The following is a 22,323-nucleotide window of genomic DNA, read 5'->3' on the forward strand; positions in this document are numbered from 1 at the left end:
TCGAGTCCCTTCGAATCACGCAGAGGGTTACGCCAAGGTGATGGTCTCTCGTGTCTGTTATTCAACATCGCGCTGGAAGGTGTAATAAGAAGAGCAGGGATCGACACGAGTGGTACGATTTTCACAAAGTCCGTTCAGCTACTTGGCTTCGCCGATGACGTTGATATTATTGCACGAAACTTTGAGAAGATGGAGGAAGCCTACATTAGACTGAAAAGAGAAGCCAAGCGCGTCGGACTTGCCATCAACACGTGGAAGACAAAGTACATGATAGGAAGAGGTTCACGAGAAGAGAATGAGAACCGCCCGCTTCGAGTTTGCATCGGTGGCGACGAAATCGAGGTGGTTGAAGAGTTCGTGTACTTGGGCTCACTGGTGACCGCCGACAATGATACCAGCAGAGAGATTCGTAGACGCATCGTGGCAGGAAATCGTGCTTACTTTGGCCTCCGCAAGACACTTCGGTCGAACAGAGTTCGCCGTCGTACGAAGTTGACCATCTACAAGACGCTGATTAGACCGGTAGTTCTCTACGTGCACGAGACCTGGACCATGCTCGTGGAGGACCAACGCGCACTTGGTGTCTTCGAACGGAAAGTGCTGCGTACCATCTACGGTGGAGTGCAGATGGAAGACGGCACATGGAGACGGCGAATGAACCATGAGTTGCATCAGCTGTAGGGGGAGCTGCCCATCTGTCATACCGCGAAAATCGGACGACTACGGTGGGCCGGGCACGTAGCCAGAATGTCGGACAATAGCCCGGTGAAAACGGTTCTCAATTGCAATCCGACTGGTACAAGAAGACGTGGTGCGCAGCGAGCACGATGGATCGACCAGGTGGAAGACGATTTGCGGACCCTTCGCAGACTGTGTGGCTGGCGACGCGCGGCCATGGACCGAGTGGAATGGAGGAATCTTTTGTATACGGCACAGGCCACTTCGGCCTTAATCTGTTAATAAATAAAAAAAAGTAAGAAGACTGGTCCGAGCGGACTCGTTGAATAAGTGGCAGCAGGAGTGGGACAACGCGGAGAAACGAAGGTGGACCCACCGACTGATCCCAAATGTGTTGGCTTGGGTGCATAGGAAGCATGGAGAGGTGAACTTCAATTTGATACAGCCCGGCCATGGATGATTCCGGAAGTACCTGCACCGGTTTGGACACGCTTCATCACCCTTTTGCCCGGAGTGTGTGAACATGCAAGAGACACCGGAACACATGCTCTTCGAATGCCCTAGGTTCGACGAAATCCGAAGAATTTTTCCAATTTTTTTCGAAGAGATGTGCCACGACGAGTATATCTGGGACGCTGTCAACAGAGTGGTTACGAGTATACTTTCCGAGCTGCAGAGGAAGTGGCGAAGGGACCAACACAATAGCGCCATTGGCTAGAACGCCGCCATGGACCCACAAATCAGGTTTCGGGAGAAACTCCGCGGCCTGGGAACTCTCCAACGGTATAGATCGAGTCCAACTCGGATGACTCATTGAGTTGTATGCGACGTGGTACTGGGTTCGAGTCGTCTGGCCGCCAGTGAACCGGACATCAGGCTTCACCGGAATCGCCGGACCGACCTCGACATTTTACCGGATAGCTACCCTACAAAATCTTGACGAAAAGGGGAGCTAATTGGTTGACGAAACAAACACCGGTACCGAGAGAAATTCCGCCGCCGGGGAACTCTAAGTCGGAGTAGGATAATATCCGAGTTTATCTCGATAAAGCTGGGAGCTAAATGGCTCAAGGAAACGGGTATCGGTTTCGGGAGAAATTCCTCCGTTGGGGAACTATCGGTCGGAGTAGAGTGAATTCACCCTTCGGGGACTATACTATCCAAGTAGATCATGATAAGGACGTGAGCTGAATGACTTACGGAAATATGGCTAAATGGCTCAAAGAATCAGCATCTAAACGACTCACAGGGACGAGAGCTAAACGGCGACGTAATAGATGGATACAAGAATCAAGAAATGAGTCGAGAGTTAAATCAAAACTCAAAGGTCGTGCCATTTCATGAACCACACACCTAGAAAAAATAGTGTAAATTTACGTCTCCTGACCCTGACATATACGAGCATCAAAAATGACTTAGTTTTACGTTTGATTTTAATTTTACATGACGTTTAATTTCGCAAATCATGTAATTTTACTCCACATACAGCGTTTGTTCTGAATGGTAGGAAGTGTAATTTTATGTCATTGCGCATGTAAAGTATAAGTTTCATGTAAAATTAAACGAAACGCGGTAATGTTCCGTCATTTCGTAAATTACGGTTCGTTGAATTGTGTCATGTTTGCAATTAAAATTCAACGATAAAATTCAGATTTTTTTGGTGTGCAAGTGAGGCTCCGAGATATAGCTATTTCCAATTAGTTGGGCTGTCATAAAGATTGATGTCAACGAAAGCAATGTCATTTATATCAGTCAACCTGTGCAATTATAGTTATCTTGCTTTAGTGAAATGGATAAGATATTCGACAATGCTACAAAAGTGAATATGTGGTGATACCGATAGGCACAATTTATGCTGAAGTGGTCCGTTAATAAAACTAGTGACTCGTGAGAATCTAATATGATCATCAAATGTTCAATTAGATTAAAATCTGGATTTCGATTTTGACAGAGTGTACAGTCGATTCTTTATATAGTTAAACTGAGTAGTTTTAATTTTGGATTGATTTTGGCATGTTTAATTATGAACAAATTGAATACGTATCGTCTCTGTGTAATGAACCAAAATAATGAAACCATAATTATTAACAAACTAAAAAAAACTATGAGTCGAACACTAAACACGGGGACGGAAAGCGGATTTTAGAGTAGCTGTCAAAATAGTAATTATCTATCTTTATTGTCCTATTATTGATTCCTAAATCAGGTAAACGTTCAACCCCAATTTTGTGTTGTGTCTCGTTTTTTGTTTATTTCACAGACACCATGAACGGGTAAAAAATTGACAACTAATTAAAGCAATTCATACTTTCCAGCATTCGCTTGCCTGGGGTTGTGTTGGTGTTTGTTAGACTTACGAAGTGGAAAAAATTACTCTTTTTGTGAATCTAAACAACACAGAACGCCGAAGGCAAATCTTGAATGGTGTTGTACTATTCTATTTAACTGTGTAAAGGTACAGTTAAATCGGATTGAGTACACTTTAACATAAAAAATCATTTTGCCCCGTTTCAATGTTCAATACAGTGTCGTCCTAGAATATTTACCCAATTATTATCAGAGCAGAGTACTTTTATCTAATAATCGTTAATCTATCAAGAGGCTTTTATTCTTCAGATATAAAGTCGGAAAAAATTCTCACAGAAATAAAATTGTTTTTTTTTTTTGTTACTTACACACACACACCGGACAATTTTCCTAGCCTAACGTGATAATTTTCAAGCCCACTTAACTGATTGCTCACCTCATCGCGTTTACGCTATATCGCTCTACTGGTGGGTAGCTGTTCGCATCCACCGAACCGAGCTCTATGCTCCCAGACCCGAACGTCTTGCGTAGGCGTCCCCGGCTCACAACGGCATATCGACAGCTGCAGAGTTTGAAGCTTCTAATGGTAATCTAATCGAATGCATTCAACCAACAACTTTAGCACTGCTATACCTAACACAAAGCGTGCAGCTACCAATTGCCAATCGAGCCTCGAAATAACGAGGTGATATAATTGATTCCCACAACAACAAAAAAGAAGAAACAAACAAACTTATCGCTTCGAAGAAGAAACACAAAGAAAGGCTAATAATGATAAGCAGCCGCGAGCGTGATTGTTTTCTCTGATACCTGTGATTTGACAATTAGGGGGTCATAAACTGGGAAATTTTTGGTATGTTGATTCAATCGAAAAGGTGAGTTACATAAAACCACCAGTAATAACTCATCAGATGGTTCATTAATAATTTATCGCGCCGTTTTGGGATTGCGCCGTAAAAAACAGTATTCGCTTTGTTTCTCGTATAAGCCCAAATTGATCAACCACTTCACCAACATGGTTATGATCGTATCGACAGGTACTGAAATTACAGTTATCATAAGAATAACTTTTCCTTCACAACAACGACACAGTCTAAGGGGTCCATGAAGGTAATGCAAAATTTCCGCATCAATGGCTTCGTTATTAACAAAGCACAGAGTGCGCACATCGTCAATTGGCGAAGTGCATCAGACAGCGACGGATTGAATTAGCCAATTCACAATTGGTAGCCATGAAGGTGTACGCACAGATAAATAGACATAAAATTCTTTTATTATCCCTTGGCACATGCCTCAACTTGAGCGCCAGCTTGTGTGGTTCATGGTTAACTTTATGGCGATGTAGAGAAGAGTGTCACGGCAGTTTGTCTGTGGTATAGTCGCACTACTTTTGCGAGTATCAATTTTCAAATATTCGATGTCAGGTTCCGTCAGAGCTATGAATCGTCCACTTGTTGGCGAAGCGTGCGCCACTTGTTGTCGTGTGTTATCTGTTATCTCGCTGCAAATGACATTTTGGGTGTTTGGAGATCAGCACGTTTGGGTGCAACGTGAACAATCGTTTGGGGTTTCATAATTAGTGAAAGCAATACACTGATACCACATCCCGTTAAGCTTAATTATATCTATTTGGCTGCATTTTCAGAAAATGTTTAATTAATGTAGCAGTTATAAATTTAGCTTCGGCGTGGATTTCATTAAAAAGGATATTTATAAGTCTTTACAAATACATGTTTCGGGATGACTCATCCTTCGATTTTCTATAGTATCGTTTAAAATCGCTACGTTTGAAACCAACGTTACGAATTTTCTAGGTAACCACATTGATACGGTCAAAATCGGAGATTTTGTGGTTATTTGACATGTAGATCAATGGGTGAATAATGTTCGGGACATAACCGTCAGCGATGCCACATGTGCAGACGTCTGTATTTCACAGAATTTTGACGGTTTCTTAGACATGCTGTTGAATCCAAACACATACAGACCTTTAAAACAGTAATATATTGTTCAACCAAATTGCACTAGAATGGCTGTATTCGTACATGAGTTCTGTTTTCAATCTACAATGAAACTGAGATTTACAAAACCAGCTACAGACTTTTACAAACTTTTTAAATATTCTGTTACAGACAGTTATCCAAAACATTTGGCACCTCCAATAAACGGTGTGTCGTGACTGCAATTGAAATCCAAAAGTTTTACCAACAAATTTCACCCTAGTGAGAAATTTTGGTTTTTACCAAATTTTCCTCCTTAGGGTGAAATATAGCATAATCCAAAAGTTGTTGTTACACGATCAATACTACTGTCAATACTTGAGATTTTTGACAGTGCAATGTAAAAAACGATTGATAAAACATCCGACCGAAGCTAAGCGCATAAATGCCCAATGCATCAATTTTGTTACTAAACTCCCAGCGAACCACCGAAAATTTGGAATTTAATTGAACGCATTCTACAAATAATCAGCCTTGTTTTGCATTACTGTGGATTAATTTTGAGACAACCCCCGTTCGAGCGAAAGTTGCAAGTTTTGCTCTTCTTTCCCTGTCTCTCCCCTGTCCTTGATACAACTGCTGCTACACTGATGCGGAAATAAGCCTCCCTCTGAATATCTTGACCAAGCATAAGTTTTAGTTAAAAAATTCAAATTAGTATTATGTATTCCTAGTTTTAAGATAGCTATAATTTTTACTCTTTATTGAAACTCTTGTCCTCCATCTTGTAAATAGAATTGAATCCCTAGTTTTAAGATTTCTGTGAAGTTTCTTATAAATATTTGTTCCCCCTTTTGTGTATTAAACTATATTGTTAGTTTTAAGATAACCGTAAAATATTTCGTAAAATACTATTTCTCCCCCTCTTGAATATCAAAGTGAATTCCTTGTTTTAAATTTTTCATAAAAAAATCTTTTGGCCCTCTCTTGTATATTGAATCTTATTTCTAGTCTTAAGATAGCTGTAAACCTTTTTTTTCTTTGTAAAAAAATATTTCAACATTGTAGCCTCCTAGTTTAAGATATCCAAAATGTAAAAACATAAGCATTTGGCACCGCCAAGCTAACGCATTTGTGCCTATCAAATAAACGAAATGAATAAAAAAAAAATTTTGAGAGAGAGAATGGGTTTCGATAGAGACGGCGCCGGTGGTTGAGTGGTAAGCGTGACCGCCACTCATTCCAGTTGGCCTGGGTTCAATTCCAGCCGAGGTCGTTGAGATTTTTCTGAGGTGAAAAATCTGTGGTCACGTCTTCCTTCGGAAGGGAAGTAAAGCCGTTGGTCCCCGGTCCATGAAATTGGTGGATCGATACTCTAGTTCAGGTAGTGGAATCACCTCTCTGGCGTCGGTAAAGAAGAAGTATATCCAACTTCTATAACTCTACTAACAAAAATATCCTCCTCCCGTGATACTTGTGGAGTGCGCAGTAGTATATACGGCCTCTAGCAAAAAGCAAGTATTGGACTAACAATTCCTTCCCTTTCCTTCCGCGATCTACGTTCGGGCCTCGCCGGCACCGGTATTGATCAGAAACACTTTAGGATTACCAGGAGTTTTGCACATTGAAAGATGTTTCGCTAATCCCAAGTAAGATTATCTACCGATTTCCTGTGCAACTTCAGCTAGTTCCGATCGATAACGGAGTAGCAGCCAGGGGTGGTCGCACAAGCTCACAAGCTCAAGCTCAAGAATGGGTTTCGATAGAATCTGACACCCGTTTCATTTTGTGATTTGAAATGAGGTGGCCCGTAGACATCGTAAATGGACGATTAACGCCATTTTGAAATCCAAGATGACGACTTCCGGCTATCGCAAAATAGTCACCAATATGGGTGTCATTTGAAGTGGTCAATAGACATGGGAAATTCATGATTAGTGTCATTGTGATATACAAGATTCAATCTTGAAGATTGATACTTCCGGTTACCAGAAAACAGACTACCATCATCAATATGGGAGTCATTTCAAAGGGGGTGGTCAATAAACATACGAAATTAATGATAAAAGCAATTTTGAAATCCAAGATGGCTACTTCCGGATAAAACAAAATAGTGAAAATCTTCATCAATATAGGTGTCATTTGAAAGAACACGCAGAAAAATAAGTTTTAATGTCAAATAATATGAGGGTTCAAATAATAAATTTACCAAGTTGTTCTGTGTTCAATAAAAAATACATGTTTATATAAATAAAATAATTGTTGAAATAATTCTGAAGAATTTATTGGATCAACCATGGAAAATAGTTGGACCAACAAAATTTTTTATTGATTTTATCATAACAACAATCGAAACAACAAACAACTTTGTTGAATCAATGAGCTCGTTTTGTTGAATAAAACTAATAAAATATTTGGATCAATGCATGTCAAATGTTCAATACAAAAAACATTTTTGTTAAATCAAATAATATCTTTTATTGTTTTAAACATAACAAATATTTGAATCAATGCATAGCAAATATTGAAGCAAAACCAATTTTATTGTATATAAAATATGCCTATTCTTTAATAGGAACCAAAGGCCAACTGTCATGGTGACAAATTTAGAACAAACCATTACTCGCTGACAACAGATAACATCAGTACAAATGAACCTCACAAAGTAAATACTTGCCATTGACTTATTGGCCTTTCTCTAAAAACAGGCTACAAACGCATTAATTTTACGCAGTCAAATCATTCTGGAACCGCTTCGGAATCCTGAATGGATGCAGTATGGCCCAGTCAAACCCATTCCGGGATCGGTTAGGAATTCATTATGAGTTCCAGCTCAAAGGCAACAACCGATTCCGACTCAATCGTTTGTTGCATTTGAGCGAGAATCCATAAGGGATTCCAAACCTGTTCCGGAGTAGGTTTGCTTGGAATGAAATGAAATTTTATTACATGCAGCGCATACGATTCCAATCACCGTCCCTTTATGTAGTACCTTTGGCCGTGCGCGTGGTTTATTCCAGATATGCGCTATAACGTAGTGCTTCAGAGTCTCGGCTTTTCCAAAAAGATTGCAGAAGGCGCACGAATGCGCTGTGTCTTCCTGTTGGACCAGAGATGGTGAAGTACAGGAAACTTGCCTTTCGAACGGGTATTATTTATCTTTGGTGCGGTGTTTTGTTTGAGTCCTGGAATAGAGGAAGGCACCATAAAACGCACCGTGTGCATTCGACTTAATTTATTCACTAACCTTTGTGCGACATCATGATTATTTTCAAGCTGCATTTGCGCCCTTCGAGTCCGGAAAATCTGAGCACTATAAGAATTTACTAGAATTTAATAAGAATTTCTCCAGCATTGACGCACGTGGAAAAAGTTTTCTTCTTCGTAGCAACTTTTATTTTTTATTTGTTTCAATTCAACAAGGACTGTTGATGTAATGCATTCAGTCCTTTTGAATCAATTAGCTGCATGCTTTTGTTAGAATCACTGATTTGTTTGGAACAAACAATAATTTTGTCGATTTTCGATAAGCACAGATAACAAAACTTGTAAGATTGATTCAAAAGATATTTTGGTTGATCTAACCAAAAAATTAAGTTTGGTTTAACAAATTCCTTGGTTCACAATAAAGAATTTTTATCGATTAAAAATGAAGAAATAATTTATGGAATCAAACATGCACAATTCTTTTGCGTGAAGGTGGTCACTAGACATCGGAAATTAATGATTAGAGCTAGTTTAATTTACATAGGCATCGAATTGCAAAAACTTGATCGTTGTACACTGCCCATAAAAGCATGAGTTTCATATGGATTTTTGTCGAAAATGAGTTATCTTTTGAATTGTATTCTGTATCACCACTGAATCACAATGCACAAATAAGATTACCAGGTTTCTTTAGAAAATATCGAAAAATACCAAAACATGGTTGTCCCATCCATAAGGCTCAATGAAAATGTAAATCTTGAACAGTGTTTTTCTCGGCTTGCTGCTTTTCAATATAGGACTCTTATGCTTTTATGGGCAATACAACAAGGAATTAGGCTAGACTAGACAACAAGTTTCAGTGCACCATAGTCTGTGACTTCAGTGATATGGGAAAGCTCACTTTTTTCCTTCATCTGAACCGTATAATCAAAATTGAGCATCAGAATGACAGCCGAGGTGGACATTCAAAAGTCAATATGTTAGAAATTACAAATATATAAAGTCAAGTCAAGAACTGCTATTCTCGTTCCGACAGTAAGGATTGTATTGATCGTGATGACCTTCAGTGATGATGAGATTTCTGTGCAGCGTATTTGCACTGCCGCAGTCGATTTTCGAGGCCCAAAAGTTAGACCACCCATACGAGAAGTGGAGCACGTACTGAAAGATAAAATGAGCAAACTGCTGTTTTTTTCTATCCAGTTTTACCATGTATTTGATGTTGTGCGGATAGGATCCAAAACTCAATACAAATACTGCGCTTAGCCGAACAATTTGTTTCCGTTAACAACATGCGCCACTATATTGAGCGTGACAATGTTAGAGTCAAGATTCATGATTATGAAGATAACGCAATCGAGGTACGACTACATGATCTGTCTTCGCATACAATCCATAGCACGATTCACTAGTTCATGTTGCAGTACGGAGAAATTCTTTCCATTGGAGATGATAAATGGTGAAATTCTTTCCAAGTAATTAACAACGGTTTTCGAGTACGTAGAATGTGGCCGAAGCGCCCTATTCCTTCCTTCGTGACACTGCGACCTGGCTCTACCTGTGCCCATACTACGCTGTGTACTTCCAATAATCAGTCCCCATTTGTCAGTACTGCAAACAATCTGCACACTACGGGAAATCTTCCGCTGAATTACCAAAGAAAAAACTCCTACAACAACTAAAACAAATGCGGCAGCCGCATCATCTTCAATTAATTCACAAATTGTTGTCAAACTACCAACACATGCTGAACCATCAAAGAATGCTAAATTATCTATGACTATTGCAAGCCCATCTGAAACAACAATCAACTGTTTATGAAACTGTAAAAACAAATACATTCACAAAGACCGCTTAGAAATTATTAGTATTGCTATTTGTCAGTGTGCAATCGGTTTGTCTCAACAACCTATTTCTGCAACCTATATGCATTAACTGTACACCTACCGTTGACAGTGTGTGCAATGCTTTATAATCATACCTATGACCACGCACGCGGCTTCCCATGAGCATTTTGGCGGTTTAGAGTCTGTCCTTCCATGTTTGCTCCTATACACATGCATATTTGGGATCTACGTCATATTGACAAATTTCGCGTTGAATCCGTTTCTGTCTCATCCTAATCTTCTTTTTGTCTCCTAAGTTCGAAGCGGATCAATCGACTATTAAATGATACGGTAAACATACTGTTAAGACCCGTCCGACCGGGAGGTGATCCAGCATAGGCGCAACTTCCGAAGAGAAAACAAGAACCAACGTTCTATTAACTCCGTAAAACACCTTGAACCGTAAACGGGGAAAAAGGAAGCTCTTTTTTATCGTTAAGTAAAACATTTCTTCTAATCACTTTGCATCACACTGCAAAATGAGACTGACGTCTCGAATGCATTAGGGTATAATTTAGCGCTGTACTAAAATTATACCCGTTATTCGGGTACATGACACATACTAGCAGTATTATTCCTTACTCGCGAATACTTTTTTCTACAACTGTACTGTTTCATCTCTATCTTATGACAGGATTCAATTTTCCCTGCTCTAGTAAATATATGTATTCATTACATTTGGGATCAGGTAAATCCTCATTTTTTCTATTATCATTATGCTTAGTAGCTAGACAAGTACAGGTATTTTAGGGTTTCATGAAAAGAATCTATTCCCATAAAGGACATAAGAAATATTTATCCACTATTCCCCATAAAGTTTGCTCGAACCGAATGTCCGCCTGGTTCGACTCGAACAGACGGGGACAACCTGGCCCACCGCACGCTACGGCTCTGGTGAGACGCACAAGGTGTTTTACAAGATCGAAAATCAATTATCTAAAGCGAAAAAGACCTTATATATAATTTTATAAATATTCCCTACAGGATATCAACCAAGGCTATCTGTCGATTCTAATGCAGAAACGCTAAATGATGTGACCATCAAGAATACGTCAGACCCTTCGACACCAGTTTGGCCTTACCAAGCCGTAGCGCGGGTGGCGGCGTGAAAACTGCCGAATAGGCGTTGAGAACAGCTTGAAGCAACATTTGATGTTGCTCCAAATGTACTTCGATGCACACCTTACATAACTAGACTAACTGTTCTCCGTTCACCCATAAAACTGTCTATAGAATATATTGAAATAATATTTTAAAACATTATGAACTACTGTAAACTACTGTAAGAAAATTAGCCTTAGTTATTAGCATAGCCTCAGCAATAAATTTTCACTAGTCTTTGAGGGGGGTAAGGGATTCAGCGTAAAAAAAAAACAATTTTTTCACGAATTTTTTTGGAAACTTGGGTCAAGCGAATTGATCAAAACTGTTGTATATTATAATATATCATTTCACTAACATTCCGTAATTTTTCCACGCAAAAATTTCGACAAGCGATTCAAACTTTGCTTGTACATTCCATATCAAAAATACCTTACCGCTAGATGAGTTTTTGACATAATTTTGTTTGTTTGTTTCTTTTATTTACGTGACTTTAAATTGTTTATTCATTCGTCACGAAAAATAGCAATTTTTATTTGAAAATAGCAGTTTTTATTTGAAATCAGTAAAAAATCCTTAATTGAAAAATTAGCTCGAAAACTCAACGTAGGGGTTAGGTATTTTTTATATGGAATGTACAAGCAAAGCTTGGAATAGATCGGTTATGTAGTTTTGGAAGATCAGTTAACACCGCAAATCGTGTTCTACAAAAAGTTTCGTCATCGAGTCGCTTGTCGAAATTTTTGCATGAAAAAATACAGAATGTTATTGAAATGATACATTATAATGTACAAAAGTTTTGATCAATTGGCTTCACCCAAATTTCTAAAACAACTTCGCAAAAAAGTGTTTTTTTACCCTTACCCTCCCGTTTAGTCGCTTTTTGAAACTGGTCTCTGCCAAGTGTTGTGAATCCAGAACTGACTAGTCGAAGGATAACTATAATTACGGCCGGTCAACTGCTGCATATTTTTCATGGTCGGAGAGTTGGAGTACAGACCATCGAAATGAACCATCTTTGGGCTTTCGTAATGAACAAAACATTTATTGTAAAACACTACATGGACACCTCGAAAAAATAACCCAATGCTTCCCAAAAAATGTGGTCCCAGGAAAAATCTGGTAGCTGTGATTTAGTTTTCACGTGGAGTCTGTCATCAGCGAGTGATCTCCACGGCTCTCATATCAAATCAAACATCAAATTAGCGCCAGTTAAATGCTAAATCCAAACAGTTCACACAACGTGTGTGAACACCTAAAGCAACTGGCTGATACCGAGTGATCAGTGGCGTAGCCAGAAATTTGGTTTGGAGGGGGTTTTGACGAAAATCATAGATTTTTCAAAAATGTTGGCGGGTCTATTGATGACATTTAATCTGTAGGCCGCGATCGACTGGGTACTACCGTGTTCTGCAGTAATAGCGAAATGGGATGGTGCGAGCGGGCATGGGCGCTATAACTCTACCGTAGGCAGAACTTAATACCTGTCGCAGGTGTCAGTTATGTTGGGTGGCGGACTACGAGACAGGTTAGGTCAAGTTCAACGAGTGGCCCAAAAACACCACTTTACTAACAATCAAGGAGAAAATGATGAGCTGAAAACTCGAAACCTCGAAACCGCTGCATTTGAGGAGCTTTGCTAAACGGGGCAGAAGGTGTGGAAATGCGGGGATCGAGCGACGGCACAAGAGTTGGGCAAAATGCGCCAACGGGTGATCAAGTGGCAGGCGATCAGCGAAAGGATGTGTGTAGTGTGGATCAAAGGCCATTTCTTCGACTAGAGCATTATCAATGTGCACTGACCTCACGAAACCGAGAAAGATGCATTTTATGCGCAGCTGGTGCATGTCTATTAGACCTCTCCACATTTTGAAAAAGTTTTGAAATATACATGGGTCAGCTCAAATTTTTGTTCTAGGTGTGAATTTAAGAACTTTCGCCAAAAATGGCGAATTTTCCTTGGTTTGGATATACTTTTCTATATGAAAATCCAGTTAACAAATTTTCTACTGCGATTGAAGCTATGTTCACCTGTTAAAACATGTTAAGATATGTGTAAGGAACAACCTTTAATGATATGTGGGCATGTAGGGCCTATTAAATCAGAGTGTAAGTGATGTTACCATGGAAACATAGCAAAAACACGATTTTTGATTGGAGACACCTCTAAATCATGCCCAAATTAAGCCATTTTTGGCGAAAGTTCTTAAATTCACACCTAGAACACAAAATTGAGCTGACCCATGTATATTTCAAAACTTTTTCAAAATGTGGAGAGGTCTAATGTCTATGATAGCTGCCTATGGCGGAATGTTAAGCTTGTCATCGGTGACATAAACATCGTGATAGGCCAGCGGCATTGTATAAACCGGTTATCGCACAGGATAGTCTGTACACCTTATAAATAATGTGCAGAAATTCTCACGATTGATAAATATATTATGACGAACACCTAAATAGCGAAGCAGTAGACGACAAGAGTATTGCAAGAATCAGTTTGGAGACGCGCGCAGTCGACGACAGATTCCGGATTTACCTAAGATTCATGAAAAAATAGGACGGTTGAACCGCTGGCAATGATCAACCACAGAGAACAGACATCCATGATCGAACAAAAATATTTAAAAAACGTGTGTAAACATTTGAATTAATGTACAACAAATACTAGCGCCGCCACACCAACCGATCCCAACTATCCGTCAAATCGATTCCGGAACCGGTTCGAAATCCTGGATGGATTCAGCATGGAATCTAGCTCAAAGAAAACAACCGATTCCGACTCTATCGGTTGATGCATTTGAGCTGGAATTCATGCTAGAAGTCCGAATCGGTTCCGGACTAGTTTGACTGGGTAGAGGAATAACCGCTGTCAATTCTATCGCACTCAGCCACAAAAAACATGATGACAGTAGCACACCTGGTTTAGATATCCAAACTACCATCGAAACCGTTAGAGATTTTACACAAGTTGAATGCTGAAGATGGACGTCTGTTCTCTGTGGATCAACTGTCATGTGAGCTACTCAAACACAGAGTAGAGGAATTGGCTAGAGCACTCCACTGGGTGCTTTTGAAGATCTGGAAGGAGGAGATTTTATCGAAGTATATGATGTAGGGAGTAGTATGTCCCATCTATAAAAATGGTGTTAAGAGGGATTTTTGCAACTAATTACCGTAGTGACGTATATTTTTCAGGAAATCGATTTTCAAATCTTGCATGGTGCGGGTAAAAGCATGCTTTCGCCAGTTTGTTTTTCGCATTTCAACATGTTATTTCTAATTTTTATTTGAAGTCGTTTGCACTGAAAGATGCGAATTTTCACAGTGAACTTAAAAATACGAAGAGGTTAAATTTGACCAAAGTGGCGTTGAAGTCACTTTTGCATATTGGGATAGTAAACGTCATCTACAAGGTGTTCTCCGAAATTCTTTGTTACCGCCTATTACCGTTAGTAGGGGAATTCGTAGTGCAATATGGCCTATAATGCACAAATACGGGTTGCATTCATATCTTCAACCAAGCTATTTGCAATAACATTCTTGAAAACTTTGCTGAAGACACTAGACACGTCTCGAACTAAATTTGATTGGAATTAGTAATGCATCCAACTGGAAAAATTAATCAACAAAATTATGCTGTTAAATATTAAACCTCCAAAAGCTGATGGTTTCCAAATTATTGAATCTTGACACCATTCAATTCGATACCCAAATGTACATCATCAATAGCGAAAAACGTGAAAAAATTTCACCAATCTTAGCTAGTGATACTTTATATAAGTGATAACCCAAAAAAATCAAATGCTCATAAAAACCGATTCTGACCGGTTAGAGACAAGCGTAAAACGCCATTGTTCATCAGTTTCTATGTAGGCGTTTTCGTTGAGCTACTTTGCTTGATATTTACATGATTTATCAACTATAGAATCCTCAATAAAATATTAGTTACAAGATCCCATTCTCACAATTTACAAAAGGTCCCCATAACGTTCAAAACATTAAGTTCTCAATGTAATGAACAGATAATAAACTTCCAAAATTATTATTTGAATATTTAAATAAACTAGTCAGCGTCAAACTTTTTTTTCTTCAATTCAAATATTTTGGTTTGGAGGGGGTTTAAACCCCCAAAACCCCCCCTTGGCTACGCCACTGCGAGTGATGTCTTGGTTAGTCAAGCATAGAAGCTCTGAATCGCTGACGAGTATAGGGAAACGAAATGTCTTTTGGCATGAGATCAAAACGCCTGCGAGTATACAACCTTTTTCTTCCATTGGAAAAAATGGATCAACCAACCTGCGCACAAGCACACAAGAACAAACAAAGAAAAATGTTACACAATGAAAAATCCAAAATAACATTTGAATGTTTTGTCCAGTTAGGCGACACTGTTTTCTGTGATCAACAGGGCAAACAAATTTCCCGCACGTATGTCGTTTTGTCTACTTTGCAAAGCAAACAATCGGTCGATATCTACTGCGCAAACATCGCAACAATACATTGTGCTGAGTGTTTGATAGTGATGAGTGTCGGTGCCCAGCCAAAAACAGCCCTACATTGGGCCAACTCTGTTGTTGTTGGTTTTTCGAAATGTCCCGTAAGACCATCCATATGGGAAGTGCAACAGTTACTAAAAGTGGAAATGGAACTCAATCTGGTAGAAGTGAAAATCCTACAAATGCATCATATCAAACATTGCGTGATGATTATGTTCAAATATACCAGCCAAGGTGAGTCATACGTTTCGCGAAACAGCATGCAACAACCCGCCGGATGCATCAATGTTAAATAAAGCCTCACCGTATACATCGAAAATGACTATATAGAAGTTCGCGTACATGATTTGGCTCCACATACTCCTAGCACCATGATTAAAAGATACATGCAAACATTCGGAGAAGTAGGCTCCGTTACGAATGATACATGCAGAAACTTTTCCCGGGCTTTTTAATGGAGCGCATGTGGTGAGAATGCCGTGACCAAGCCAATTCCCTCATACATGATGAGTACGATAAGAAGGTAGACCAAATAATCCCCAAGATGAGGCGAACAACGCAGCTAAGTTTAGGGATTTGCGTCAAGCCGGCGCTAATCTTTTCCGACAAAAAGTTAGTGTCGGTTTCTGATGAGGCGAAAACGCAGCTAGAGCTTCACCGCCAAGGAAAAGAATCTCAACACGCCGCAGTAACCTGCGTCAACAAGACGCTACGAATAAAAAATAAATATTATTATATTAATTATTTTTACATATTGTAAAAGTTTAAAAGATTGCCGGCTCAGTTATGCTAACGCGTTGAGCCGTGTCAAATAAACAGAGAAAAAAGTGGCACTTCAATAGCAAATTTGCGGTAAAGGCATTGAACAGAGTTGAATGCTCAAATAAGCGCACCCTACCAGACTACATCGAGGAGCTGGTGTCGACGAACCGTTGAAGGATCTTGGCCGCTTAATAAGAAGAACGGTATCTTGAAAGAGAAATTTAACCACCTAGGAATGCTCAGTCAGAGTAAGGTAGATTGACCGCTATCCGAATAGATCGCGAAACAGCTGGAAACATATACACTCCATTTTCCTGTCACGACGTACTGAGTCAAAAGGTATACAAAACTCGGGCCTTCGTGCTGGGTTAGATTTTTAGTGTGCTTGCATAATCTTTCGATAAGAGAAAGGCAAAAAAGTGAAATGACTGCAAATTGTCGATGTTAGTGCTGAATTGATTCTTGGTTTAAAGAAGTAGTTAACAGCTCATAACGGGAGGATATCAGTTAGTGTGACGCTTACGCCACCACCAATCGAAAACTCATCGGCGCACAAATCTACTCAAATGGCTGGGAAAAAAAATTACAAGGGGAGTGAATAAGGCGGGTTAGAATACTCAAGCAGAATTGAAAGCGAAAAATGTAACTCAATTTACAGCGCATTTTACACAAGCGACAGGTAACTAACATCGTCGCGTGAGTTTTCACAATTCGTCACTAAAAGTGGGGCGTGGAAATGACCCACCAAAGTGCTGACCTACTTATTCCCACTTGCTCTAAAGAATTCAGACATGAAAATTTAAAGGGCGCAAACTTTTGAATATCATCAATCAAAACAATCTTTAAAGACTGGCCAGTATTTAAAAAGTGCAAAACCCCATTTCATAACATTTTTACCGATTTGTCGAAACCTACCGTTACGCCCTTTGAACATCAACAGTAATGTTTTCCTTTGGTTCTGTTCCATTGCCTTGAGGTGGGTGTTCTCCACGTATCATAGAAGGCGGGAACAAGGAATCATTCTAACGAGGTGGAATGATTGAAAATCGATAGTTCAGCTTCAAAGGTGAATCGACTCGTGCTATTTCCCCGTTACAATGCAATGTTCATCCAACAACCACAGATATAGGTGCGGCGACAATCGTCCAATGATGGAGCTGGGCGAACCGCTGCGATGATGTCAATCGCAGGTTGCAAACAAATAAATTACCAATTTTATCGCATGACCATCATCAACAAACGTCATAGTTCTTTTTTCATTCATGGCAACGATTTGACACACGAATAGTCACGACTACCTCTATCGACTCATAACGGATTATGGTGGAATGTAATGGCATTTTCGGCATTTAGTAGTGTACTACACTGGTGTAGTCGGTGCTGCACTCATTCAAACTTGGGTGTAATCAGTTTCTCTTTTTTGCTCTACACCGCTGTAACACCACGCAAAAACGAAAACACTATAACTGTGGGAAAGATAGATGGTTGAGCTGCAAAACCCAATTGTTCTTTCTTATCCTGATGATTAGATAATGCGTAATTTTTGTAGAGTTGCTGTCATGTCGGTATCGGTAGCATTACCAACATAACATTTGGTTGGGATGGCCGCGATAACAACTAAAAGTATTCTTCTTACTAGTAGGGAACCGACGTTGATTACAACTGTAATTATACATGCTTAAAACCTGTATAATTTGCTGCTTATTCTTACAAAGACTTATGCTGCCTATAATCGCAAGTCAGTCCCATGTAGATAGGGAATCCCATAGAACATGGGACTGACTTGCGATTATGGGCAGTATATCAAATCAAGAAAAAATTGAAGAAATCATCGAATATAAGACTCTTGCTCAGAAACACAGCTGATGTTCATTTTGGAAAGTTTATTCGAAAAGCCATACAAACCAACTACAACAGAACGAGTAACGATTAGTCTGTAATCGTAGGATAATGCAGAATTAGTTTCACTGACTCGTCACCGAGTCACCATCGCTGAAAAGACACGCAGAGGCAATTCGAATGTCATCAGTGAAAACACAGAAACAAATGACGTCGAAATAGATTTAGACGGTGCTCACAGTTCAATGACTTCATCCTCTCGTATGTTGTTGTTTTGTTGTCTTAGATTTTGCAAAATGTTAAAAATAAACCGACTCAGATTAGATGTACTTCTTCGACGAGCTATTGCTTTCTATTATCAGAATCAGATGAATTTAAATTGCACATCTCTTGGTGTGCGGTCTATACCAACATATTGCGCTAGCCCAGCACAACACAGTAGACAATCGCTTACCTAACTGATCCGCTGCGGATCCTGGTTTCTGCCGCTGACCTGCATGCTCTTCTTCGCCGAGAATGTGCAGTAGCCCCTCTCGAAACTCTTTGAATGTAACACGAATCTTTTCCTCGTTGAGTAAACATTTGACCAGCAGTTGGCCACGTTCCTTCAATTCTAGTGTCAGACATAGTTTCAACAGTGCTTCCCGGTCCAATCTACCGCAGGACGTGACATCGTGTGCCTGAAACATATGATACAGCCTCTGCTCGTATGGATCGGAGGAAAGGGCCATTTCCTGGACGAATTTTTAGTTTCACTCTGCTGATCTACTTAATATGCGGTCGGTTGGTCGATTCAGCGGGATCTCATGCAAAGCACACTGGCGCTAGCTGATGCTTTTTTCTTCTCTTCTTTACACTAGTTCCAAACATACGACAGCAGGCTGATGTTTCTTTGCCTGAATTTTTACACTTGCTAGCTTCTTTTCGTTTCTACATAACGGAGTGGCCGCCGAACATACAAGCATTTTAACCTGACTTTGTTACTCTCTTCTTACACGGTATTTGGACCATACACAGACACACATTCAATTAGCCAAACTTGTGGATTAATTTTTATTGGCCCCGTGACATTCTTCACACGCAAACCAGCTACAACAAAAATGGATTATTTATTACAAAGTGGAACCATTTCCGAAGACCTTGCACTCTCGCCACAAACAACCTCGGTAGTCGATAATAAAACGTGAAAAAGGAAAGGTCTAACTGCCTCAATGACACACAGCAAAAAATCGATTTTTCTCCGCTATTCCATCGGATCCCGTAATATTCAGCTATGACAGTGCCAAAGGGTGCGGATTACAACAGTGTAAGACTATTGTTCTCTGCCCGACTGCAATCTATTGTGTGATCGTGAATGTGCCAATAATGGAGTGGTCAGCTTATGAAATCTTTTTGCGAAACTTAACTACACGATTGAACATCACTTTTTTCACATTTGTTAATTCATACCACAACTTCACATTTACACAGACAACACACTGGTTGAAAACAGCAATAGCTAATTTTTAAGCAACTTTGGATTACAGCATCCAAACAACGATTATTATTATAAAATTTCTCTTCTTTATTAGAGATATGACGAATACGATCCGAGTTTGCTCCGTTTAGAATCGTGAATAAATTGTACAAAAAGTGACATTCCGTTCTGTCAACGAAACGAAAGACAACAGCGGCGGTCTGCTCTGCATTGATCGAAACATCGCAAAGCGAAATAGATCTAGATCAGTTTTGATATAGTTTGGGTAAGGTGGCGCAAATCCGACCTAGTAAATGATTTTGGCTGTAAAATGCTTATTTTGATTGTATGTCGTTTCCCAGAATATCATTTCCCGGAAAACCATTTCCCGGAATGTCATTTCCCGGAATGTTCCATTTCCAGGAATATCGTTTCCCAGAATATACCATTTCCCGGAATGCTATTTCCCGGAATGTACCATTTCCCGGAATACCATTTCCCGGAACGTACTTTTTATCGGCAATTTGTTTTACTATTGAAATCTGAAGTACTTTGAGAACATTTGGAACTATGTTGCTACTCACATATTTGTTTGGTTCCCTTCACAGCTTCTCTTTGCTCGCTGATCATGTAAATGAATTTAAAAAAAAACTAATTCTTATGCATATGTAATTCTATTTGAAATCATTATCAATCGAAGGACCAGAAAACAGCTTATGCTAAAAAGAAGGCTATATCAAATAAGGTCGTAATTAAATTTTAAATTAATAACATTTCAAAAACATATTGAGAAAATTTTAAAGAAGGCAAATCCATTTCATTGTATTTATTGTATTTGAATCAATGAAATTCTAAAATTATTTTCATTGATTTGCTCTTGTTTCAAAGAAGTCTAATTCACATAGAAATTTTTAATACTAAGTGAAATTTAAAATAACTGAATACGTTTTCAATGCACTGTTACTGTAAGCAAATATTAGTGAGAATAAAAATCAATAAAAGTCCAAGAGTATTTTCAGGGAAACTTCATGTAGATTAAAATAACGTTCTACAAAAAATTCCAAAGAAGAATGCATATTTATAAGAAGGCAACATCTCAGACAGATTCATTCACAATCTATAGAAGTTCATACGTTTCAGGAATATTTATAACTAAATTTTAGGGAATGTTTATATTTTTTCGTTGCCTTTTACCTAGTATTCAGGGCATTTTTAGAGTACGAGTCATTGCTTATCATAAAAATAGTGGCAACGTTGTGGAAAATACTGCCTTTTAAGTTTCAAAGATGGCCGCATTTCGAGGCGTTCTAAATTGAGCGTACGAATTTACACCATTCTAGAGTACGGTATAAGCATATTTTTCTTTGCGCAATAAGAAGATGAATCAAGATCCCAAAAATGGGATTCATAATACGATTGATGCAGCACAAAAACATTAATTTCAAGTAATTTGTTCAGCATTTTCAACATTATCACGCGACGAAATCGATTCAAAGTAGAAAAAGAATTGAAAATATACCATTTTAACTGAATCCGCAAAATTTGCAACAAATATCATGCAAAATATAGGGCCTGTTAGTCAGGAATTAGACGATCATGAATTTATTCATCCCTTCACTACCTGCGGTGGGAAAATTGGAAAGTATTACTATTTTGATACCCATTTAATTCATTGATATCCCATCCATTGGGGTGCTTTTTATTCCCCACTCGATTTTTTTAAATCCTCCTAATTTTCTTTTTGGTTCAAAACCACAAGTCGTTCGTAAGCTGTTCGTAAATTGATCAAATTAAATAAATTTTCCTAACATCGCGGAATCGAAAAGATTAAGGGGTTATATACAAAGTTGGAACCCAAAAAATCGAAAAAAAATCATTGAATATTCTGAATGAACATACTTTTAAAAATATCTGTGCGAAATTTCATCCAGATCGGAGCACTAGATTTTAAATTACAGCCGTTTGTAGCGCGCTGGGTCTTCTACGAATGAAGTGGACACAAAACATTAAACGCAATTATCTCGGAATGAAGTTTTCTGAAAAGTGCCGTTGCGGTGAACGTGATATCTCAAAAACTATTCATCCGATTTTTTTTAATTGTTTTAATTTACATTCTCGTGTACTTTCATCAAAAAAATTTCGATTCTTTGCAGTGAATTTTTGATTACAATTTTGAACACCACAAATCTCAGTTTTTTGGTTAACATATTTTTTTTGCAAGAAAATTTTTTTTATTGGGAATCCGATCCGTTCAAGTACACGGGAATTTATTTTTCTTCAATAATTTTTTTAGTTTTTGGATTTCTGTTGAGCGGTTTAGCTGGGAGAGCGTTCACCGCAAACCTCTGCCAAAAAAAGCTTAGGGGGATGTGCCATAACTCCGACAACCTTGAATATTTTTTTTAATTAAACTTGTTTTTTTTCTATCTTTGATAATGCTACCAACGAACAGCATTTCGTTTTTTCAAATAAAATTTGCATATAACACTTTAAAAAAATCACCAACTTAGCTGAATTTTTCGCCACAACTTTGTATATAACCCCTTAAATCTTTAAAATGACAGTTTTGCAATCTTGTCGCTATCTTGTTTTTTTACCACAATAACCACTCAAGATAAAAAAATAAAAATATTTTCAAACAACTTTTCATG

General features: G+C 38.8%; 1 protein-coding gene across 2 annotated transcripts in view; it reads right to left on the minus strand.

Annotated features, from left to right (window-relative positions):
- Window positions 1–19,819, minus strand: part of LOC131686224 (blastoderm-specific protein 25D) — a 57,618-nt gene extending 37,799 nt beyond the window's left edge. Inside the window, exons 1-2 of one of the 2 annotated variants that reach the window (XM_058970471.1) lie at window positions 19,666–19,819; window positions 18,671–19,305 (exon numbers count right to left, since the gene is read on the minus strand). In XM_058970471.1, coding sequence (XP_058826454.1) covers window positions 18,671–18,947 — 277 coding nt within the window. In that variant the 5' untranslated portion in view covers window positions 18,948–19,305; window positions 19,666–19,819. Of the gene's footprint in view, window positions 1–18,670 lie in introns of both variants that reach the window. The other variant, XM_058970470.1, reaches the window with a different exon arrangement.
- Window positions 19,820–22,323: the final 2,504 nt, after the last annotated feature.

Source organism: Topomyia yanbarensis, chromosome 2 (genome assembly GCF_030247195.1).
Source record: "Topomyia yanbarensis strain Yona2022 chromosome 2, ASM3024719v1, whole genome shotgun sequence".
Taxonomy (NCBI): Eukaryota; Metazoa; Arthropoda; class Insecta; order Diptera; family Culicidae; genus Topomyia; species Topomyia yanbarensis.